This window comes from Canis lupus, chromosome 12, assembly GCF_011100685.1.
Source record: "Canis lupus familiaris isolate Mischka breed German Shepherd chromosome 12, alternate assembly UU_Cfam_GSD_1.0, whole genome shotgun sequence".
NCBI lineage: Eukaryota > Metazoa > Chordata > Mammalia > Carnivora > Canidae > Canis > Canis lupus.
The window spans coordinates 55,725,369-55,751,601 of record NC_049233.1 but is presented as its reverse complement, the minus strand read 5'-3'; the positions used below and the strand labels follow the sequence as shown (position 1 = coordinate 55,751,601).

The window sequence follows — 26,233 nt, the reverse complement described above, 5'->3', positions numbered from 1 at the left end:
ATTATACTGAATGCACGGGCTGAGGCCAGGGTACCTAGAGCTGAATTAATGATTCAGACAAGCACTCATTTTCCCAAGACTTGAGCACTTGTCCCTCAATGTGAGAAAAGGCCAGAAATCTGCTCTAAAGGACATTTGTAGATATAGAATAAGAAAGGGGTGAAGAAGTCTAGAAGACAGCTGGAGGAAGGGTGGGCATGTGAATAGCAGTCCCCTAGTAAGGAATAATTTACATTTTTCTTCTTTTAAACAAATGCACTGCTTTCATTTTCCCTAGTCAGGAGATCTTAGGACACCATGCAACTACATTATATAAAGTTCCTGTCACAGAGAGCTTTCACAGCACATGTAGAAGGACTGCGAGCAAACCTGGGTTTTTAAGCAACTACCACGCACTAAGCTAGAAATGAAGGATTTTCTTCCATTTTTTTCTTGAATTCTATGTATGAGAAAAGGGCAAGATGCCTTATTTACAGGAAGGGTAGGAGACACAATAAGACAAAACTGCCTAATTACAAAGCAGTAATACCAATGTAATGTGGTTGCTTTTAAAAGCGTCAATTTTACTATTTGTTAAAGTACAATTTCAGTGTGAGGTTTTCACAATTCAGAGGCAGGGAGAAAGTGATGGTTCATCTAAATTATTTGCAGCTTTTTTCCCTAGAACAATACATGCACTTCTACAAAAATCAAAGAGAAGTGGCTGAAAGAAAAAAAACACCTCTTACAGAATGGTGATTATTTTCAAAATTTTCAGGAACAGACTTGTCCAATATGCTGTCAATTGGAGGTAGGTAGTAAAGTTGCTGACATTTCCAGGAATGAAGGGAGACAAGAGTAAGGGAAAGAGGTAAGAAGGTAACTGTAGAACTAAGAGAGGAATTCACAAGTGAAGCATTCCATTCTATTGGCTCTGGTTTCGAGGGCACCTACTGCAGGTAGGATACTTTACACGCACTAGCTCACTGAATCCTCCAACGTCCCAAGAGGTAGATTATATATTAGATACCATATCTGTATTTTACAGATGAGGAGTGGGGGCAAAGAGGTTAAGTAGCTTGCCTAAGGTCATATAACTCTAGGACATGAACTTATATCATGGGGAGATAGATAAGTAAATCAACACAAACAATATAGTGTGATCGGCACCCTGGGAGACTACTCATAATTAAAGAAGAGGAGACAAATTTGACTCCAACTAGGTGGACTGACCAGGCAACTCTGGAAGAGGAGATAATACATGAGCAAAGTACTGAAAGAGGAATTTGTACAGTAAAAAAACAAAGGAAGAATAATACATGGGGAAAAAAAGGCTTCATACAAAGAGTTTCAGGTACAGAGAAATGTATGAAGTTCATAATGACTGTGGCATCGCATATAGGTAGTAAATTTTTTTTTTTTTTAAAAAAAGGCTAAGAGATAGGAAGTTTCATAATAAAGATGGGGCCTGTGTGTCAAATTAGGAGAAATGAACCTTATCTAGAGGCTGTAGTGAATCTCAGTGTGGTGACTAATGAATGATTTTAAGTATGACTGTGACATAATCAGGTCTTTTCTTTCTTTTTTTTTTTTTTTAACAAATCAAGCAGAATTTTTAAAAGTTATTTTTACAAATCAATCAAACAGAATTTTAAAGGAGGTGCCAGAGTGTGGCAAGGGTAAAGGCAGGTTCGTTGGATACCAGGAAGCTTCTTTAGTTCAGGAAATAATGAAAGTTCAAATTTAGATAGTAGTAATAGAAAGAATGAGAGGGATTTAAAATTAGGAGGGTTCACACAAAAGCCTGTACATAGTTGTTTATAGCAGCTTTATTCATAATTGTCTGAACCTGGAAACAACCAAGAAGTCTTCCAGTAGGTTACCAGATAAATAAACTGAGATACATCCAGGTAATGGAATATTATTCAGTGATAAAAAGAAATGAGCTATTAGGACACCTGGTTGGCTCAGTCTGTTAAGCACTGGACTCTTGATTTCCACTCAAGTCATGATCTCAGGGTCCTCAGATCGAGCCCCATGGAGGGCTTTACACTCAGTGCACAGTCTGCTAAAGGTTCTTTCCCCAGTTCCTCCACCTCTACTCCTTATACTTGTGCTCCCTCTCTCTCTAAAATAAACAAAACCTTTAAAAAAAAAAAAAAAGAAAGAAATGAGCTATCAAGTCACAAAAAAAGATATAGAGGATGTTTCAATGCATATTACTAAGCAAAAGAACCCAATCTGAAAAGGCTACATTCTGTATAATTCCAACTATACAACATTCTGGAAGAGGCAAAACTACATAGGCAGTCAAAAGATCAGTAGTTGTTAGGGATTGAGGTGGGGAGGGGAGGGATGAATAAGCGGAGCACAGAAAAATGATAGGGCAATAAGACTACTCTGCAGGATACTATAATAGAGATACTTTTCATTATACATGTGTCCAAACCCACAGAATGGACAAGAGTGAACCATATAATGTAAATTGTGAACTCTGGGTGATAATGATGTATCAGTGGAGGTTTATCAATGATAGCAAGTGGACCACTGTGGTGGGGGACATTGATAATGAGAGAGGTTATACGTATGTGGAGGTAAGGTTATTAATAGGAAATGTCTATATCTTCCTCTCAATTTTGTTGCAAACCTAATGCTGCTCGAAAGAAGTGTGTTTAAAAACATTAAAGAGATGGAGTTGAAAGGTCTAGGTGACAGCATATGTGGCCCACAAGGAGATAATGATTTTAGGATGACTCCTGGGTTTCTGGCTTGGGTTCGCACTCAGAAAGCTCAAATCCTGGGATATCCAACAGGAAATGCTGATTAGGCAGTTAGCCTAGAGATGATAAACACATTCTTCTCGGGTACTGTAAAAATAGAACACATTAGGGAGATAAGAAAGAAAAGGAACAAGGTTGGAAATCTATTATGTAACCAGGAGATAGGGATCCAGCTTGGGTTTTAGGAAAATAAATTGTTTTGTGGGCCATAAAGTAACTTATATTGTACAGCAAGGTATTGATAGGCAACAGGCAGGGGGCATAGCTGACTTATTGCAGGAATGTTCCAGAAAGATAATCCAGACCTGACTGGTGTCAGTGATAATGAAGATTTCAAAAACAAGGCATATTTAACAGCTGTTTAAGAAGCTAACCCAATCAAATTTAATAGGATTCATGAGACTGTGTTGCTGTGTAAGATTACACCAAGGCTTCTGGTTTGGGTTACTGTAAAGAATGATAGGTCCCTAACAAAGGCAGGAGAAGAAGCGGGTGTGTGAAACTGGGAGCAGATGAATAGGAAGTGCGTGTAGGATGCCAAATGTTGAATGAGCACAGAGGTCCGGTGCTCTGGAGAGGGGACTGCAATAACTAGCCCGCGTGTGGATGAAAGAACGACCGTAAGTAAAGAGTACCAGCGTGGCGCTGCTGTGCCCGGAGGGAGAGTCAAGGAGCCGCTCAAAGAAGAGCTTATATAGGATCTGAATGAAAAGAAGAATTAGGAGAGAGTCTTGAGAAAAGAAAACTGTAGCAAAGAGTGGAGCTACCAATGTGGAAATACTGGAGAGCAGTCGCATTAAGACACCACGAGGGGCCCACTGCGTTTGATAATTAGGCGGCTTTGGGACCTTTGTTGGACAGCTGTTGAGGAGTAATGAGGCAGAGGACTGAGTTCAATAGGACTGAAGAATGAATGGAAGATAAGGAAGTGCAGACACTGATCACAGTTTGATAGTGAATGCAAGAGTGTTGCGATACTGAGAGAGGAAGAAAAGTTTCTCCCATCTTATTGATCCTATTTTAAAAACGAAAGGAAGGAGCCAATGGAGAAGGACACATTGAAACCACAGGGAACACAGAAGGCCCCTGGTAAAGTAAGGAGCAGCAAGGCTGTTTGGCCTTAGAGGAAAGTGCCGACACTTAACTATGGGTAGAAATATCTGCAGGTGGATGGTGGGTGGGAGGAGGAATATCTTCAATGAAACCCAGATTTTCTTGTAATGCCTCTAATTTCCAAGTATTAAAAATAGAATTAGGGGCACGTGGGTGGCTCAATGGTTAAGCGTCTGCCTTGGTCTCAGGTCATGATTCCAGGGTCCTGGGATCGAGTCCTGCATCAGGCTCCTAGCATGGAGTCTGCTTCTCCCTCTACTTGTGTCTCTGCCTCTCTCTGTGTCTCTCATGAATATATACATAAATAAAATCTTTAAAAAAAAATATAATTAAATGAGATTTATATTTGTTTGCTTTGTACATTGATTCTGAACTCTGGCATTAATAAAACATTGCAAACATTTTGCTTTTGAGAAAAATAGGCCGAAAGTAATTTTAAAATGGCCCAGCTAGCAATAGTTAACTAGAATAAAAATTACTAGCATTAGAAAAATCCTTCGAGACAATCTTTTTCTCATTAAAAACTTACAAACAAGGATGATAGAGTCCACCTCAGATTATCCACATAATAAATTAAAATGCCAAAATGACTTGCCTGGCCAACCAGCATGCCTGTGGGCGGTCACTACTGATATCTTTGGCACGGACTTAGGGTATAAAAGTCAACCTAGTGGCATATGAAAAAATTAACTGCGATCCTAAAATGGTTACTAAAAGATCTTATGATACATATTAGAGTCAAATATTAATGATATTTGGCAAATATGGTAGTCTGTGCCAGACAGCAAATATTCTTGATTAGAACAAATAATCAGTAGTTAGCTATGATTAACTAGGACTGATACATCTCCACCCTTTCCGATCATTTTCGCTGATTAAAAAAATATCCAGAAGATTAAACCATTTGTAATATATTTTTCCAAACTTTGTACTCCTCCAAATACAAGAGTATCGGCTCCAGTGAACTCTGGAACAGCATGTGGTTGGTGTATTTGATTAGAGGCATATTAAATATATATGTTGATATAATCATTTGTCTTATCTAATGTGGAAAAAAATACCTCAGTGTTGGAGAAAAATGAGCATGAGTTTGAACTTCTCATCCTTGAAGATAAATTATTCTATTCAGAACACTCACTATATATTATATATTTAGGAGACACTGTTAATTTAATAATTAAAATTATAATAATACATTGTTTGGAAGAGATAACCTTCTATAAGTCATTGTAGTATTACTTGGTTAAAAAAACTGACAACTCTATTATATTCTAAAATATGCAAGATCCTCAGTGCCAAATGCAGTCCTCACAGAAAGTATTTTCAGCTTATAAAAATGTATTCAATGAGTAAAACTAATGAAAGACTGACTTATTAATATATTTTCCTCTCATAATACAAAATCTTAATATTGAACAAGCGAGACAAAATTACTGGATACACATTCGCTCCCTGAACTGTGTCCCTCCAAAATCCCTATGTGGGAGCTCTAAGCCTCCAAGTGATAGTATTTGAAGATGTGGCCTTTGGGAGGTAATCAGGAGATAATTTAGAAGATGAGTGAGGGTGGGGCTCATGTGACAGGATTAGTGTCCTGATACTAAGAGACACCAGAGGGTCTGCTGCCTCTCTACCAGACAAGGACACATCAAGAAGAAAACCATCTGCAAGCCAGGAAGAGGGCCCTCACCAGAACCGACCACCTGGCACCCTGACTTCTGACTTCCAGCGTCCAGAACTGTGGGAAATAAACGTCTGCTGTTTAAATCACCCAGCCTGGGACATTTTGGTATGGCTATACGCTGACAAATACACATACTGAGCTCCCGTGATGAGAAGGGAGGGTAAGGCACGGAGAGGAGTTAGGCCTGCTAGCTGCCTTCCAGGGCCCTGCCATTAACTGAGGTGGAACATTCTCCAAGCATATTAACCCATGAGGAAATGGATGCAAAAGCAGCAGTAGGGTACTTTCAGCTTCTGTGAAGCTATTTTTAAGGATCCAGTGCTTCTTAAAATAGAAAGCAGAAAATATATATTCTTGGTAAAAGAACAATAAAATCGCCATTCATGAAAAAAAAAAAAAAGGAACAAAATATCCAGAATTCTTCCTAATACCTCACGAGAGAATAACATTCTTTAAACCTTTGTACCTTCACTGAAGAGAGAAAAATGACTAATTCTCACGGTAGCCCATTTAGTGTAAAACTAAATGAAGACAAGGGATGACTAATAAGCATCAGTCACAGAGGAGGGAGATTTAGGGCTGGAAGCCGCTTGCTCCCTCCCGCTCCTTTACGTTCTTGGCTCCAGAATGATTAATAGTAAGAATTTTGGCTTTGCTTTACGAGATGATCCAAATGTGCACACCGTAAGCAGAACAACACCTTCAATCTGGTGAAATGATCTTTTACACTTATAAAAGCAGGAAATAAAACAAATGAAAAAAATGATAAAACAAATGCTCCTCTGTTTTCCTTGCAGTGATAAAACGCTCTACCTAGAGCGCGCATGTCCCTTCCCTCTCCTATCACAGCAGCACGTCTCCTCTTTCAGGTCACGTCTTCCACATAAAAGTGCTAAACTAATGCCGCTTAATGACAAATTAATGTCCATGAATAAAAAATACACCTCTAATAGCATAGAGTAATTTGCCATTACAATATCATCATTGGACATGCCCCTGGTTTAATACGATGTATTTAATTCATAACCTAATGAGTGATATATAAAAAGAGGGAGATGAACCCTGCAATTACATTTATGTGAGTCTGTCACCTTATTTGTAAAACCTTAGAGTCATTTACATTCAAATTAGAACAAATGAGTGATTTCACAAAGTGCAGTGATAAATGACCACAGCAGCCCAAGACAAAACTGTATTTCCTGTGAACACATTAACAGTTTCCTATTATTTGTTAAAAATTACAGTGCATATTGCCCAGTGTGGTGTGAATAATGACTTTTTTACTGATTAGGTCAGAAGACTAATATGTAGCAAAATAAATAATTTTTCTTTTCATTTTTTCTGATTTTTTGCTTTAAATTAACTACTGAATTCTGGTGGATTCATACTGCCACCTGCTGCCTAGGAATAGCTACTAAGAGTATTCTATCAAAAGGAGTTTATTCACCACTTAGGTGGCCTTATTTAGAGAGTCTATACGACCCGTCTTTCTTTTCAATATATTTAAATTGCATATTATCCTAAAGGCTGATACTTGGAGAACAAACAAGCAAGAACCTCCTGCTAATTAAACAAAAGGATATACTAGTTTGCTATTTGGGAGAAGTGGTACAAGATGTAAAAAGTTGTTTTTTGTGTGTGTGTGTTTTTTTTAAGCTAACTATGAAAAAAAGATATTTTCAGCAAAGCATGTATCACTTTCAGGGGCTACAACACAAAGTCTAGTGGCCAGTTACCCTGATCTTGCGAGAGGTGCATCAGCAGAGTGAGTGTGGGATGGTTTCCCTACTCCTGCTCCTTGCACAATCTGAAGGGGACTGAGAGGTTCTCTGCCTGCCACCTCACCTTCTCCCCTAATGGCAAGTCCAAAATGAAAGCTCACCTTAGAGGGCAGAACACAGTAGGCTAGGGAAGGCAGGAAGGCTGCTGAGGAGGCTGGGGAGGAACAAGCCTGGCCTCAAAGATGAAGCTAAGGAGGCTCCAGAGTGGTCATCAGGGGAGCTCATGGGTGTTTCCACAGGATCAACACCCTAGTTCTGAATTTAAGTCTCTCCATCTGTAAAAAGTAAATAATGCTTACCTGCTTTAAGGGATTCCTTAGCAGAGGGAAAATGAGAACCACTGTCCAAAATGCTTGGTATGGAGAGGACTTCGACAAATGCTGTTTCCTCACCTTGAGAAAGATAATGAAGGCTCTGGGGACTATGGTTTGGCATGGAGAAAGGCTAGAAACAAGCAGACCCCTCAGGAGGACATGGGGAACTCACTATAATCTAGCACTAGTAATGAAAGCCCCCCCAAAAGAGTAAGAGCTTTACTGATGAAGAAAAGGATCAGGTCTGAGAGGTATTTGGGAGGTAGAATTAACTCCGCTGATTGGATAGCACAGTGAGGAAGGAGTCTGAGACGATGTCGAAATTTCTAGACAACTAGTGGATTAATGGTACCATCCACAGAGAAAAGGACAGGGTTTCTCATGTTAAGTTTGAACTACGTGTGTGATAGGTCAGTGGAGATGTTCAGCAGCTCATTTAAAAAGTCTAGGAAAAATCAGAGTTTGTGAAAACAAACCAGATTCCAAAAGTCTGGAATGTTTACCTGAGGGACTTGGTAAACCAAGGGACTCATAGGCACCAGTACCTCTGTAGCCCATCACTCCTCAGGGCAGTCTGCAGAGTTTCCTTTATAAGATTTAAAATTGTGAATAGCATGTATAGAAACATGTATACTCTGAAAAGCATGGTAATTCCTGCATTTTACTAGACCCATTTTGAAGACAATAACTGCACTTTAATGAATGTAATAAACTGCATCTTTCTGATGATTTTTTAAAAAAGCACAACGTACAAGAAAGGGGAGCAGAAGGAAGAGAAGGGAAAGAAGCATTCACATTTTATTTGGACCTTGATCTCAGCGGATAAAAAGTCCAACAGGTTCTATGTATTAAGAATACCCTGACAGAGCAAAGTCCTCTAGAACTGTGCAGGCAAGAGGGTGAGGAAGGATGCAAACCCGAGCTGTTGTAAACAGCTCAGAACAATAGGCTACTGCTGTAGCCACTGCCTGCCCCAAGACCCCTCCCCAACTAACACACATCTTAGGCACTGCCAGCCTCCCTGTTTATTCCACAAACATGCGCTGAGAACCTGTGTTCACAAGGACCTGCCATCCAGAAGGCTTGGGAACTAAAAATGAGGAAGGTGAATGCTCCACAGCATAGGAGGCTAATTCACGGACTGTCCTCACTGGGGGGGGGGGGGGGGGACACTGTTCCACTGTTCCTGTGGCTTAAAACCCCTGCCCTCATCAGCCTCCCAAAGGAAAAGCAAGAAAAAGGAGAGCACAGGGGTGTCTGGGTGGCTCAATTGGTGAGGCTCTGCCTTTGGTTCAGGTCCTGACCCCAGTATCCTGGGGTGGACCCCCTTGATAGGCTCCGTGCTCAGTGCATAGTCTGCTTCCCCTGCTCCCTCTGCCCCTCCCCCTGCTCGTGCTTTCTCTCTCTCTCTTTCTCTCTCTCTTTCTGTGTGTGTGTGTGTGTGTGTGTGTGTGTGTGTGAAATAAATAGAATCTTGAAGAAAAAAAAAAGGAGAGCACACAGTGACCTCAAAGTATCTCTTCCCTTTGCTGGGGAGTAGCAGCATTCACCCTTGTGCAGAGGAGTTTCAGGCCAAGGTAATGGCAATAACCCAAAGACTGGTGTCAACCCAGGCCTCAGGCATGAATGAGCACCAGAGGACAACAGGAGGTATCAGAGCAGATACCTTTCACAACCCTGGAAGAATACTGAAGAGAGAGTGGTAATTTGAAAATAACAAACAAGACCAGACATCTTAGTAGGGAAGAATGGCTTCACAAACTCTAGTTGGATAAAGTACTGAGCAGGAATGGAAAAACGGCTATCCTTCATTGATAGGGCACAACTTTTTTTTTGTTTTTTTAATTTGAGAGAGAGAGAGAGAGAGAGAGAACAATGGGAGGAGCAGAGAGGGAGGGACAAGTACAGTCTACGCTGAGTGCAGAGCCAGATGCAGGGCTTGATCCCACAATGCTAAGATCATGACCTGAGCCAAAATCAAGAGTCAGACGCCAACTGACTGAGCCATCCGGGCACCCCAATAGGGCACAACTTCTAAGTATATTTTAAGCACTAAAGATTTTCATTTAAACAAAAAACATGTTTATATACCCAATAAAATGGTCCCCTATGAAATTAAGAATGAGTTGAACAATAATACCAAAACACAGTAAATAGGTATAGTTAACAAGATTACGTCAAAATGTAAAAGCAGACCGACCCAGACTAGTAATTTTACAATCCTAGATAAAGAGAGGAAGGATATGCATTTTCAAAAGACTGACATTATGAGGAATTCTATATACACATGGCTTTGGTTCTCCTATAGCTAAAGTTTTCTTCCATATGTGGGACATCTTGTAAAATCACGGATAAAAAGGAAAAATAAAGTTCCATGAGAGAACAAAATGAAAACATTGGAGAAAAGAAAGTGAAATTTTCAACCACTGATCAAGCAGGCTAATAATAAGCAAACCTTCCACAAAATATATCTGTATGTGAGGTACAGTTTTTCTTCAACAAAACAATGAGCTACAGAGATTAAGTTCCAAAGTGCACAAATCACTTGGTATCTCAACAAATTCATCTGATGGGACAGGAGAAAATACCCATGAAGTTCCGAAGTTCATCTGGAATTCCTGTTTATAGACATTATAGGTGTAGGTAAACACACACACACACACACACACACACACATACACACACACTATTTAAATATGCATCATGATAATGAGCACTCAACCAAACTTTTGGCAAGATACATCATTGAATATTACTTGCCACGGAAAAAGTGAATCAGGTGATGATGGTGGTTCAAGTTGCGATGTTTGATGTAAAAATGTCAAATAAAAGTAATTTCAGTTTCACAAGTCAAACACACACCTCTGAAGTCTTGTAACCTTTCTTTTTGCTACTTGCAGAAAGGGATTAAAAACAGCTCTCCCATACCATCCAACAATATTGAAGGGAAAAGAAAGGAAAATAAGATGATAATAGTTAAACATTTACTGTTAGATTAAATGTGCTGAGATAATGATAAAACTTTCATACATTGTGTTTGAACTGCTCCTCAGGTGAATGTGGCTGACACTCCCCACACTTTCTCCCCAAGGTTGCTGAGAAGATGAAATAAGATGATATATGAGAAAGCTTTAGAAACTATCTAATGAATAACAGAAGTCAACAATATGGCTATATTTAGAATTAGAAGAAAGGACAAGGAAGAAAAGAAAATAATTGGGCAGGAAAACAAATAGGACTTTTGTACTTACTAATATAGTCACATGCACAAGGATAGTAAAATTAAATTGTGTAGATTTATCATTGTTAAAAATTTATTTTCACTGTTGTTATAATGCTGTAACAAATGCAAGTAAAATTCATGCCAGTGGAGGAAATAAGAGGAGCCCAATACAGGGAACTAGTACTTAATTCTGTAAAATAAAAGCCTCACAGCCATACGGTGTGCTTAAGACATCTCATGTCTTCCTAATGAACCAAAAACTTTTTATCCAAGAAGAAAACAATGGTCTTCGGAATCAGAAAAGCCTATCACTCACCAGCTATATCACCTCTTCCTCTTCTTTGTTTTCTCTTCCTCCCCCTCCCAGAGCCCCTCCTGAGCATCCCAGCAAACCACGGGAAGGAAGCACAGGTCACTTATCACCTCTCCAGCACTAATGCCTAGAAAGTTCTCGTGGTACCAAATAATATAGGACTTTGTGATATACTAGCCACTGCTGCTGAAATCTTACATGACTATCCAGCTTTTTGTGCATTTGGGGTTGTTCCTGCAGTCAGACAACGTTGCTTCAAATGGAGACCCTTCCCAGGGTCATCTCCCAGAGTCCCAGCAATAAACCTGGAGCATGGCTGTTGAGTTACTCTGCTGCCAAGGGCAGTGGGGACCCGGGGTGGATGGAGAGAGTGGGGAACATGAGAGCTGCAGCTGCCCTCCGGGGAGCCTCTTGGCCTGTGTCCTGGAGAAATTCTACTACCACAAGCTGCATGTCCCCCACTGTGATTTTACCTCACAGGTTGGGGAGCAGGGGGTACAGCTGATGACTGCAGGGGTAAGGGCTAGGAAGGGCAAAGCAGCAGCACACAAGTTCACATACCTGGATGAGATAGTGCGAACATAAGTTGAGCAGCTCCAACAGCTGTAGGTGACTGCCAGCTGCCAACACATCCTGGATCACGCCCGGCTCCAGCAAAATCTGTTTGGTTTTTTAACGAAAAGACAACTACCAGTTACTTAAAAATTAATGTTCGCTTAATATGCAAGTCCACTATATTTAAATTGCTGCTTAACAGAGTAGATCTGAATTAACACTGTACTTTATTATGGAAGCCACTTCTTTTTTTCCTATTCTGATGGAGCTTCGGCCCTCACTCAAATAGCTGAGTTGTCGCTTCCAGAACTCATTTCCCGTGTGTAAAGCTCAGCTCTTAGCCATTTATTTTTGCGGGAGGACAAGAACATTTGCAAAGAACAATGTAATAGTCTTAAAATTCTGTTTATGATGGAAGTCATCTTGTAAAATACAGAAGAACCAAATTTTAGTTTTCAAAGTATATTTCACAGTTTTGTAGATCACAGAAAGAGCACAGCTAGCAGATAGTTTACGTCAAGGGCCTGTATGCTTCCCCCTTTCAACAGGAGACCAGAGGAGGCTACTACTCCATTTTACTTCTAAAAATTTACTCCTAAAAATTTTCAACCACAAGCTTTCATTTTTCTTTTTCTCAATCTCAGATTCTCGAATCCCTTCTATTTCAAATGTAGGATGTAGAAACAGCATTTTCGGGCGACAAGGATCACAGAGAAGTAAAGCTTTCCAAATATACTAGTCAGGTCAATTCTGCATTTTTCTCCCTGGGTAAGTTCAACCTTGTCCCTACTGTTGCCAGCTCCTGAGCCACAAAACAGGGCTAGAGAAAAACACACGACTATATTGACTAGATTCGGTCTATATGCATGAATGCCAGACACAGGGAGGCCTTCAGGGCTACTCCACCATCCCAACCCAGCTCAAAGCTCAGTGGTTCCCGAAGTGTAGTCTCTGGACCAGCAGTAGCATCACCTGAGAATCTCTCACAATTGCAAATTCCTGGGTGCCTCCCCAGACCTAAATGAATCAGAAACTTTTGGGATGAGGCCCAGCAACAAATGTTACAAGGCCCCTGGTAGTTCTAGTGTGCAGGAAAGCCTGAGAAATACTGGTGTGGTCAATTCACTCTACTTCTTCCCTCATGCTCCTTTCTCCTCAAGCTTCCCCCTCCTCCTGTCTCTCCTTACTCTAACTCCATGATCTTCCAAGCCTCCCACCACCAAATCTATCAAGCCACCTACTCCTATTTGTATCAGCACATTTGGCTTTACTCAACACTCCACTTGTGCACTAGATCTCCATCCCTCCCACCAGTAACTGTCCCCTCTTGTTTCCACGGCATTATGTGTTCTCTTCCTACTGATGATAACTCCCATCAGCATACAAATATGCCTCTATAGCTCTTATCTTAAGAAATAAGAATCCTCTCCCCTGACCCCAAGCTTCCTCCATGCCCCCTTCATAGTAAAGTTCCTCCAGAAAGTTGTCCATATAAAACACCACTATTTGCTCTACTTCTGTCTTGAATGTACTCCTGTTTTATTCCCAATGTTCCTCTGAAAATGGTCTCATCAGGATCACCAATGACCTCCAAATCCAACGGCCAAATCTAACAGGGATTCCTCAACATTTAATCTTACTCAAGCCAATAGCAGTTAGCAAAGTCGATCTCTCTCCTTCACTCCCTCTCCATCTCCTTCCCGGATGGTAAGCTTGGGGACATCCAGAACTCAGTAATCAGATCTCTCCTTTCCTCTCTCTGTTCATTCCATGGATGACCTCATGTAATCCCATGACTTTAAAACTACCTATACTACTACTCATTATGCTCACATTTATTTTTTCCCTAGCCCAACCTCACCCTTAAACTCCAGACTCTTATATCCAACTGCCTCTCTCTACTTGGATATCTAATGGGCAGCTCAAATTAAACATGCCCCAAACTCATCTCTTGATCCTCTTGACAAAGCACCAAACCTGCTCCTATCCCAATCCTACCACTGCAGAAAACACCAACTGTCGGTTATTGAGGCTACAGCCCCAGTCAACTCCTGACTCCTCCTGTCTTCCTCATATCTCACATCTGATCCATTGTCAGTCATCCTCATATCTCACATCTGATCCATTGTCAGTCACTTGTATTGGCTCTATCTTCAAAATAATTCCAGAATACAAACACCACTTATGCAGAACTCTCCAATGACTTTTTCTCTTACTCGAAAAAAAATCCAATCTTCACTATAACATAAAAGTATCTGTGAATATCCTGAGCACCTTCGTATCTACAACTAGCTGCTGTTTTCTCTGCCTGGGCCACTCTTTCCAAGATATCAGCATGGCTCACTCATTCATGTCCTCAGACCATTGCTCAGACACCATTTTACCTGAGAGGCCTTCTCTGGCCATCCGAGGTAAAACAGTACCCTGCTCCCCATCACTCTCATTCCCGATCTCCCCACTTCACTTTACTCTTCCTAGTCCTTACCACCTCTTGACATCATACATATTTATCTATTTGGTTATTTTCTGTTTCTCCACCCACAGAATATAATATCCTTGAGGGCAGGGACTTGGTCTATTTTATACCCCCAGCACTTAGAATAATGCCCAACACATAGCTTTCACTCAATACTGATGAATTTATTTTAATAAATTATTGATGAATTAGCTTATCTCTAGATAGGTTTTTACATTCAGGATTACTTTCATTGATTAGTGTAACATAAGAAGAAAGGGATTATAAATTATATTCTAAACTACTAAAGAAGTGAAAAAGTTAAGCATATGTTGCAAAAATACCAACACTCATCTTATTCTCAAAAATTCTAAAGAATTTTTAGATTCTAAAATCTAAAAAAATTCTAAAGAATTTTATAGTTCCTTTCCCATTTAGTCAGAAGGAGAAACCTGAATTTATCCCACTCCTCAAGGAGAGAGGCTTTGACTGACATTCAGGAAATTATTGCAGCTCCCCTCACAGAAGCAAGGATGTAGTATATTCTTGCAGAAGAGGCATGGCCTAAGGCACAGAATGGGGAATAGATGGATTAGAAAGGTTAGTCTGAGCCTTTAAATCCTGTCAGTTGCGCTTATTTCACACAACTGGCATTCACGATAACCTCCAAGGCTCGGTAATGCCAAACACAAAGACAGATATCACAGACAGACAAGATGAATATTCCACAGCATGTGTAACACGTCCAGCGGGCTCACTCCGAGAAACCCTCGCAGGAGATACCCATACCAGGATTGTTTTTGCCTTTGTTTCTTACTTTTTGTTCTGTAGTTTTTTCTTCTCTCATTATAACATACGTTTTTCTAGAAGATGCTTTAGTACAGGAAATCCCTAAGTGCATTGAAAGGATACAGTCTGGGGGGAAAAGAGAGAGAGAGAGAAGAGAGAGAAAGAAACAAAACAAGAAACAAACCCTACCAGGAAAGCTGGGTCTCACTTATGGAAAGAGAACGAGTGTTGGCAAGCCCCACTTGCACTGGAGTCTTTCAAATTCAGCTTTGTTATCTTTGGTGACTGGTTGTTCTAACATATTTTTCCAGAGAACTCGTGTTTGGGCAGGAATACAAACAAAGGTTTGATCTCATGATTTACAGTATACTGAATGTGCCTGACACCTGCCCGGAAGAGCTGATGAAAACAGCTTTCTGCAGAAGGAAGGGATCTCAAACACGCCCACTTGCGGAGGACAACTAAGGCAGCTAAGTTTAAGTGCTGCAAAGGATATGCTGGTTATGTTTAGGCCTTTCAGAATTGGAGTCCCAACAACATCTAGTCTGGCACTCAAGGCAGGGTCACTGAGGACCACCAGCAGGAAGGGGGTGTTCCCTGAGAGTCTAGAGAACTCAGTGGCCATGTGGGAGCTCATGTTAGTGGCCTGACACATCCAGTCATTCATCACATTGGAGGAGTTTAGCTCAGATGGAGGTATCAACAGGGGATAATCCAAATATCTGAATAACAAAAGGAATCAAGAAATGTAGGAGGCATAAAGTCAAGTGGTCCAGGATGCAGTGAGGGAAGGTATAAACCATTGAAGCTGCCACACTGCATTGGGTAGTCTTTCCACAGGGACACTCACCCTGCTTGGGTGGAAGCAGGGCTGGGGCTTCTCCAGACTGGACAAAGAAATTCTGATGTGTTCTTAGGTGGGATGTGAGTGCCTCTTGTTCACAGGGCCCTCCGGATGGAATATTCTCTCCCTTTCATCCACTCATACCTGACCTCTGGATGCCAGGATACAGGAAGCTGAACTTGAAAGAGGGGAGCTAGACAAGGCTAGCTGGGGAGGAGACAGTCTCACCATAGAACCTCTCCAGCAGTTAGTGGCAAGCTAGGTCGCGTGAACTAAAGTCTGCATGTGACTCCTACCCCAAGTGCTGAGACTCAGCACTCATTTTGATCAACTGGGAATAAGAACTCATCAGTGGCTATGGCTATGTCAGAGTGACACTGGGTGGTCTGACAAACTTTTAATAGAAGGAAAAGCCATGAGTGTAATAGAAGGTGGTGGTCTCTAAAGACACCCGTGAGAGTCATTACATCAGAATTCAGTCATGAGGTCGGTCCAGTTGCCTGCCTGGAAGGAGGCACCCTTAAATACTCCAAATCTGTCCTCTGGCCACTAATCTAAGCAGGGTTGGTCGTGGATAGCTGAACTGGCAACAATCTCTAATGAAGGCCCTCCAAACTGGAATAAGACAGGGGCTCCTGGTCCCCCCAATACCCTTGGGCACGACATGGGGCCAAAAAACTCAAGAGGAGAGCGGAGCCTGAGGTGAGATTCTGCGCAGGGCATGATGAGATGGGCAACCTCCCTCAGCCCAGACTCACCCAGCTGGGCTCTGGGAGGGCAGAGTAGGCCTGGCGCAACACACAGACCTCAAGGCATCCCTGGGTTTCCTTCTTCACTCTTCCTCCCACATCACCGAGCATCCACCCCCATAATTCTCTCTTCTTATTCTTTTTCTTCTCTTTATTTTCTCTCCCACTTTTACCTTGCTTCTTAGATTAGCTACTGCTAGGGACAGCCTTTAATAACCATGGCAAGTCTCAGAGTGACCTTTTTGTTCTTTGTTTTATTTTATTTGAGAGAGAGAGAGATTAGAGGGGCAGGAGAGAGAAAATCATAAGCAGCGTCCACATCTAGCATGGAAACTGACATGGGGCTCAATCTCATGACCCTGAGATCATGACCTGAGCAGAAATCAAGAGCCGGATGCTTAACAGACTGAGCCACCCCCATGCCCCTTGGTGTGACCTTTTTTTTCTAACTTGTGAACAGACGTGTTGGCATCTTCAGGAAATCCTGTATCTTGGTTCTTCAAGGCTTTCTTCTTCATTTCTTACTTTACTTTTAAATCACTTACTTCAAGGGACGCCTGGGTGGCTCATTGGTTGGGCACCTGCCTTTGACTCAGGTCATGATCCCAGGGTCCTGGGATCGAGTCCCACCCCACATCAGGCTCCCTGCTGGGAGCCTGTTTCTCCCTCTGCCTTTCTCTCTCTGTCTCTCATGAATAAATAAATAAAACCTTAAAAAAATAGTTACTCACTTATTTCTAGATTGTAGATAGAGTAGGCTGAAGGAGTTGATTATGTGAAAGCCAGGCAACCAAGGTCTCTACCCAACACGTAACTGTGCACACAGGAGCACACGCACTTTTGCTAGCACTACTATAACTGCAAATTAGATGGGCTTAATACTATTGATAAGAACAAATGAGCACACTTTTCTCTTTTTCATGCTTTGTTTCTTTGGGATTTCTTTTCCTGTATGGTATAGTGAAATGGCAAATTATTACAATTTTGAATGTCTAAATCATTAGGTAAATTGCAACAATGCAAATAACTTTCAAATGATCAAATATTTAAGACACATAAATAAAAACATCTGCATACAGCTTTTCAAGAGACTTCTTATAGACAGAATAAGAATATGATCTAGCTGTGAGAACTTGCCATCAATTTAGATTTTGTTTTAAAGCTGTTAGACTATGGGTTTTTTTAATCCACCAGGTGGCGCCTATGTTTAAAGCAAAATTATTTTCTAAATCACTCCTGTATTGTACCTCTATTGCTGACAGCTTAAGTTTATTTTTAAGAACAAAATAATTCAAGTAAGGAAAATAAAACATGAATTGTAGTTTCTAAATGTCTTTATTACTTGGGCAAATGTTCACCAATTTTTGTTGAAATGCTCCATCTGAGCCCTGCTGGTTAGAATTCAGTAGCTCTCCCTAAGTTAGGTCCCAATTTACAGATACAGCTCAAACTTTTTGTCCTTGTATTCAGAAACCATCAAGAAATGGCCACAACCTACTTTTTAGAACTTATTTCCAATTGTGCAACCTATGGTCCCTTTACTTAAACCAATAGCCCATTGTTCTTCACACTGAAGCAGTACTTTTCCTCCACCTTGAATGCCCTCCTAACTTCCTCAATCTCCCTATTTCAAAAATCCTACTCAACCAAGAGTTAACTCAAAGTTCATTACCTATACAAAGCTTTGCAAGATATTCCCTGACCCAGGGATTAATCTCCTGGACTCCAAACTACCAGAGATGCATAGTGAACTAAGTCCATGGGCTCTAGGTCACACTGTCTGATTTCAAATCCTGCCTCCTATACTTGCTGGCTGAATGAGATCAGGAAATCCCCTCAATTCTACATGCCTCAATGTCCTTATCTATACAATGAAAATAACATTTATATCAAAAGTTGGTTTTAAGGACTGAGCAAATGCACATGTATTACAATTGTGTATGGCTATGTGTCGACAAAATGGCTTTAAACAAGTATGAGACTTACTTTTCTCACAAAATGGATTAGGTGGCTTAGAGTACCAACAAACCAGACTTCTTGTATTTTCCTATTTGTCCAATCTTAGCCCATGGTTTCGTGGTCACAAAATGGCTACTATACCTCCAGGCATTGCATTTGTATTCAAAGCATAAAGAAAAAAGACTGCAAAAAAACAAAAATTATGTGCCAGCTCAGTCTGTCATTATTTCTCAGGAAATAATAGATTTCCGACAAACTCTGCACACAGACTTCCATTTGCATTTCATTTGCCAGGACTATGTCATGAAGCTACCAGTAGCTGGAAAAGAACCTGGGAAATTGAATATTCATGGTTACATGCAGTATTGTCCCAAATCAAATTGGAATTTTCTATAAAGAAAAAAGAGGGAACAGATATTGTATAGGCAACCAAAGTGCAGGTCATGACTCTCAGCACAATATCTATTTATGATAGATCAGTGATATCAACTATTATCTGGATTTTTTTCATGCAACGAAGTGTTTTTGCCCTGCGTGGGTTATGTGTGTGTATATGTTAGTTTACCTAGGACATCTTAGTCCACCCTATTTCTTGTTCATTGCTATTGAACATGCTAGAAGGGTGCTCTAGATTTGCTTACTAAAGAAATCCACAGGCTTGACAAATACAGTTCCTGAGGAAAATGTGAAAAGATGTCAAAAGCCTCTACGGAGGAGCCTGGTCACATGCTCAGCCTTATCAAGGATTATTCAATTGAAGGAGATAAATAAAAGGACACAAGAGACATTTCAATAACAGTTGAAATAATATGTTTATATAAAGGTAACCTTTGGGTTGGGTAAGGTATATAATGAGTTTGTGATTTGATTACTGATTCTTTAAGTTACAAATTTTGTCAGGTGACTTTCTTCCGGACATACTAGTATAGTTAGACAAATTTTTTAAAGATCTCAATATCGAACCTTTAAAAATATCAATTTACCTTCAATTTCTTTTTAAAAAAAAATCAACTCTTCCATGTACTAGAATACGAAAAAATAGAACAGATTTGATTTTGATGATTTTCAGGATTTTTTTAAAAAGATTTTATTTATTTATTCATGAGAGACACAGAGAGAAAGACAGAGACACAGGTAGAGGGAGAAACAGGCTCCCTGTGGGGAGCCCGATGCAGGACTTGATCCCAGAACTCTGGGATCTGGCCCTTGAGCCAAAGGCAGATGCTCAACCACTGAGCCACCACCCAGGTGTCCTGATTTTCAGGATATTTTTAAAGAATGTCACAAATCACAAAGGTAAAATAATAATAAAAATGTCCTAATAAAAAAAGTGTGGAAATCACTTTGAGATTCTATTATTTTTCTTTATACATCCTCACTTGGTTCATTTGAAATTTCTAAGGTTACAGACAGGTGGAAAAAGCATAACCTTCTCTATGATACCAAGAAGAAATCTGAGAATGGATAAGGACACTAACGCTACATTGCCAGGTAAACTACATGAAGCCCTACCTGCAAAAATTTCACTTGTGATCATTCATGCAATACTGAGGATGTTCCCGTCTATAGATGCTGCTAGTGAAACTGGTTCTTCCTTCTCTATTCTAGGATATGCAGCAGGATGATGGATGAAATACTCCAGCTAGATGCTTAAGCAGAGACAGAAGAAAAAAATCAAATAGAATCATTAAGCTGTGGTATAATTAATGCTGAGATAGTGGCAGGCACAGAGGGCTGTGGGAGTACTTGGCTGGAGACCATTCATTTCATGAACTTGTGAAATAATTCTGCATATGAAAAAAACTTGGTCTTTTTATATTATATGAACAAGCTCCCATTTTTTTTTTGGCCCCTTCTCCGTTAGCATGATCCCGGCATTTCAAAGCTCTGAGATCAATAGTTCTGTCAGAAAGTCATTTCTAACAAAGTTTTCTTCATTATGTTTAAATTAACAAAATATATTATTCAACTGAATGTAAAGCTAAATTATACATACTTACATTACCTAAAAAAATATGGCCTAATTATGTGAAAAAGCAGAACAAATTTTTGATAGTTTCTAAGAGAAAGAAGCAGTCTCAGCAATTAAATATAATGAAACATGAAAGTCATTACAGGTTATAAGAAAAGCCAAATTAATTATTAAGACTTACTTTTATAACCAGTGCTCTTTCAAGTGTGATGAACAAGGGAGGTTTCATCCCACAGAGCTTTATTAGTGAAGCTGGGCTTCTCCAAACAGAGCTAGTTTCTTACAATGCTAATATGACCAAGCAAGAAAGAAATACTTAAAAAATACTGATGTTCAAAAATGGTTAGGCCTCTGAAAGAATGCACAGGGCTGATCCCATTGGTTATTTATAGTTGGCTTCTACTATGTCACTGTTAGGTGCTCAAACACAAATAAAAACAAAGAAACAGACGAAATGATTATGCTGTGGGGTAATTCATGCTAAAACAGTGGTGGGCACATTATGCTCTAGCACTGGCCTAGGAATGCCTAATTTTTGCGAAGGAAGCCATGAAATATTTTTTTCCCATGAAAAATGTCACTTATATCCAATTTCATTTCGGAAATCCTTTGTTTTTGCTTTATAAAGAATGGAGGTAAAATATGGCTGTAGGGTCCATTGTAGGAACATGGGCAAATCCTTGATAAGTTCGTTTTTAGCACAGTCATATACAAAAGGGGAGATGACTACTATCTACTTCCATAGTCTACATAAAGATAAAATGAGATAACCCACGTAAAATTCTTAGAGTAACACTTGGCATGTTTTATAGAGTTAAAAAAGTAGCTGTTTTTTCATTATGGTTGTTGTCAATTCCATGAACAAATAAATCTACTTCACAAATAATGACCCCCTATTTCCAGTGTTGACACATTGCCTACTATGTGCCGAGTACTTTGTGGGGTAATTTCATAGGTTTTCTTTCCTTCTAACACTCTTCCCCACTCCTCACTCCTGCAAGGTAGGTATTAGTCCCACGTGGTAAATAAAGAAACTGAGGGCAGAGAAATTTAACCTTTCCACTGGCAAACCTTTTCTGTCTACAGTACTCTATGCACCTTTCTGGGACTGTAGATAAAACTATAACAAGACACATAAGTTCCCTTGTCACATGGCACTCAGAGTCCAGGTTTCAGGCAACCAGGTAGACTTGCAGTGCGAAGAAGATTTTGGGATTCCTGAGTGGCTCAGTGGTTAAGCCTCTGCCTTCGGCTCGGTGCAATCCCAGAGTTCTGGAATCGAGTTCCGCAGTGGGCTCTCCTCAGGGAGCCTACTTCTCTGCCTGTGTCTCTGCCTCTCTCTCATGAATAAATAAATAAAATCTTAAAAAAAAAAAAAAGAAGAAACAAGTTTGAAGGAAGAATCAAGAGTTCCATTTTGGGATATATGTTTAAGTTTGCCTATTGGTCATCCAAATGAAGATATCAAGTAGACAGAAAGGAATCAGTCTACATTTTAAATAAACTACATACCCCATACCAAATTTTCCCATCATATATTTGTATATGACCTATGAGCTAAAAATGGTTTAAGAAAACAAATTTACTTGCATTTTTAAAATTCTATTTTTTCTAATAAACTTCATGTTTTAGAGCACTTTCAAATTCACAACAAATTGAGCAGGAAGCACAGAGAGGCCCTTATACCTCCTGCCCCCACACACGCATACCCTCTCCCATTACCAGCACCTCCCACCAGAGCCATACAGTTGTTACAACCAACACTAATACATCATCATTTCCCAAAGTCCATAGTTTTACATAGTGTTCACTCCAGGTATGAGGTTCGGATAAAGGTAAAATGACATATATCCACTATCACAGTAGCAAAGATTTTTCACTGTCCTAAAAATCCTCTGTACTCTACCCTATTCCTCTCTCCCTCCCCCTGGCCCCTGACAACCACTGATCTTTTTACTTCACAGTTTTGCCTTTTCCAGGATGTCATATGTAATTGAATTTTGAACAACAGGTATTTGAAATGCATGGGTCCACTTACATGTGAATTTTTTTTTCATAAATACAGCAATGTATTCTCTCATGATTTTCTTAATAGCATTTTCTTTTCTCTATCTCACTTTATTGTAAGATTATAGTGTATAATACATATAACATATAGAATATGTGTTAATTGTTTATGTGATGGGTAAGGCTTCTGGTCAACTTTGGGTTATTGGAAGTTAAGTTTTGGGGGAATGAAAAGTTATATGTGGATTTTCAACTGCACAGGTCAGGGGTTGGTGCCCCTAACCCTCACTTTCTTCAAGGGTCAATTGCAGTTGGCATCCCAAAGTATATAACCTTTTCAGACTGGCTTCTTTCACTCAGTAATACGCATTTAAGTTTCCTCTATGTCTTTTCATGGCTTAGTAGCTCACTTCTTCTTAGCACTGTATAATATTCTATTGGCTGAATATATGATAGTTTATCCATTCACCTCCTGAAAGACACCTTGCTTGCTTCCAGCTTTTGGCAATTATGAATAAAGCTGCTATAAATATCCATGTCCAGGTTTTTGTGTGGATGGTAAGTTTTCAACTCCTTTGAGTAACTACTGAGAGTGATTATTATATTGTATGATAAGAACGTTTGGTTTTGTAACGTGTTTTTGGTAAATATTTTCTCCCAGTTTGTGGCTTGTATTCTCATTCTCTTGACATTGGCTTTTGCAGAACAGAAGTTTTTTTAATTTTAATGAAGTCCGGCTTATCCATTATTTCTTTCATGGGATGTGCCTCTGCTGTTATTTCTAAGAAGTCATCACTATACTCAGTCATCTAAGTGTCTCCTGTTACCTTTTAGCAGTTTTACAATTTTGCATTTTACATTTAGAGTCAGTGATCCATTTTGAATTAATTTTTGTGAAGAATGTAAAGTCTTTATCTAGATTCATTTTTTTGCAAGTGGATATGTAATTGTTCCAGTATCACTGGTTGTAAAGACTATCCTTGTTCCATTATATTCCCTTTGTTCCTTTGTCAAATTCCAGTTGACTATATTTATGCGAGTCTACTTCTGGGCTCTCTATTCCCTTCTATCAATCTATGTGTCTATTGTCTTACCACTATCACACTGTTTTGATTACTGTAGCCTTACAATAACTCTTGAAGTCAGGTAATGCCAGTCTTCCAACTTTGTTCTTCTCCTTCAATATTTTGTTGGCTATTCTGGGTCTTTTGCCTTTCTGTGTCAACTTTGGAATCAGTTTGCTGATATCCATAAAATAACTTGCTAGGGTTACAATTACGATTATAGTGAATCTATAAGTCAAAGTGGGAAGAACTGACATCTTAACAAGTCCTCCTACTCATGAATGTGTAATGTCTCTCCATTTAGTTCTTGAATTTCTTTTATCGAGTTTCATAATTTTCCCATACAGATTTTGTTCATATTTTGTTAGATTTATTTCTAAGTATTTCATTTGGGGGATTACTAATTTCTAAGAGTGGTCTTAACTTTATAAAATAGTTGGGAAAAAACCAAAAGATTAATATAGGCATACCTCAGAGATACTGCAGGTTCACGCCATAATATAGTATATAGTGCAATAAAGCAAGCCAAATTAATTTGCTGGTTTTCTAGTACACATAAAAGTTGGGTTTACACTACACTGTGGTCTAATAAGTGTGTAATAACATTATGTCTAAAAAAACAATGTACATACCTTAATTTAAAATACTTTACTGTTAAAAAATGCTGACCATCATCTGAGCTTTCACTAGTCAAAATCTTTTTGCTGGTGGAGGGTCTTACCTGGATGTTGATGGCTGCTGACTAATCAGGCTGGTGGTTGCTGAGGTTGATGGGACTATGACAATTTCTTAAAATAAGACAACAATAAAGTTTGCTGTATCAATGGACTCTTCTTTTCATGAATGATTTCTCTGTAGCATATGATGCTGTTTGATAGCATTTTGCCCTCAGCAGAATTTGTTTCAAAACTGGAGTCATTCCTCTCAAACCCTGCTACCACTTTATCAGCTAGATGTGTGTAATATTCTAAACTCTTTGTTGTAATTTCAACAATCTTCACAGCATCTTCACCAGAATTAGATTCTATCTCAGGAAACAACTTTCTTTGTTCATCCATCAGAAGCAATTTCTCATCTGTTCAAGTTTTCTCATGTGATTGTAGTAATTTAGTCACATCCTTAGACTCCACTTCTAATCCTAGTTTTCTCACTATTTCCACCACATCTGCAGTTACTTCCTCTGCTGAAGTCTTGAACGCCTCCAACTCATTCATGAGGATTGGAATCAGCTTTTTCCAAACTCCTGTTAGGGTTATTTTGATCTCTTCCCATGAATCATCAATGTTCTTACTGGCATCTAGAATGGTGAATCCTTTCCAGAAGGTTTTCAATTTACTTTTCCAGATCTATCAGAGGAATCATGATCTATGGCAGCCAGAGCCTTATGAAATGTATTTCTTAAATTAAAAAAAGTTGAAATTACTCCTTGATTCATGGGCTTCAGAATGGATGTTGTGTTAGGAGGCATGAAAATAACATAATTCTCACTGTACATCTGCATCAGAGCTCTTGGGTGACCAGGTACATTGTCAATGAGCAGTAATATTTTGAAAGGAATCTTTTTCTGAGCATTATGTCTCAACAGTGGGCTTAAAATATTCAGAAAATTATGTTACAAACAGATGTACTGGCATCCTGGCTTTCTTATTCCAGTTACAGAGCATGGGAAGAGCAGATTTAGTATCATTCTTATGGGCCCTGGGACTTTCAGAATGGCAAATGAATGCTGGCTTCAATGTAAAGTCACAAGCTGCATTATTAGCCCCTAACAAGAGAGTCAGCCTGTCCTTTGAAGCTTTAAAACCAGGCACTGACTTTTCTTCTCTAGCTATGAAAGTCCTAGATGGCATCTTCTTCCATAAGACTGTTTTGTCTACAGTGAAAATCTGTTGTTTGGTGTTTCCACCTTCATCGATTATCTGAGCTAGATCTTCTGGATAACTGGCTGCAGCTTCTACATCAGCACTTGCTGCTTCAACTTGCACTTTGTTCTGTTTTGTTTTGAAGATTTTATTTATTTATTCATGAGAGACACAGAGAGAGAGGCAGAGACATAGGCAGAGGGAGAAGCAAGCTCCATGCAGAAGTCTGATGTGGGACTTGATCTCAGGACTCTGGGATCATGCCCTGAGCCACCCAGGTGTCCCTCAACTTGCACTTTGATGTTACAAAGACAGCTTCTTTCCTGAAACTTCTAGAACCAACCTCTGTGAGCTTTGAACTTTTTTTCTGCAGCTTCCTCACCTTTCTCAGCCTTCACAGAGCTGAAGAGAGTTAAGGCTCTGCTCTGGATTAGGTTTTGGCTTAAGGGAATGCTGGACCTATCTGATCATCATCTCTCCAGACCGCTAAAATATTCCTCATATCAGTAATTCAGTTGTTTTGCTTCCTTATCAATCATGTATTATTCACTGAAGTAGCACTTTTAATTTCCTTCAGGAAGGAAATTCACAATTTGGCTCATCATTTGGTGCAAGAGGCCTTGCTTTTGGCCTGTCTTGGCTTTCAACATGCCTTACTCACTAAGATTAATCATTTCTAGTTTGCATTTCTTCCTGTATCTGAACATTTAGAGGCCAACTCGAACTGGCTTAATCTCAATAGAAGGAGAAATGGAGAAATGGAGAAAGAGATGAAAGAAAGACAGAGGAA

General features: G+C 39.7%; 1 protein-coding gene across 10 annotated transcripts in view; it reads right to left on the bottom strand.

The window, feature by feature from the left end:
• Positions 1 to 26,233, bottom strand: part of KLHL32 (kelch like family member 32) — a 230,991-nt gene that overhangs the window by 91,039 nt on the left and 113,719 nt on the right. For all 10 annotated transcript variants that reach the window (XR_005368042.1, XM_038554767.1, XM_038554775.1 and 7 more), the window contains one exon: positions 11,749 to 11,847. Coding sequence is in view for 9 of the 10 variants with exons in the window: in XM_038554767.1 (XP_038410695.1) it covers positions 11,749 to 11,847 (99 nt within the window). In the remaining variant the exon portion in view is untranslated. The remainder of the gene's footprint in view (positions 1 to 11,748; positions 11,848 to 26,233) is intronic.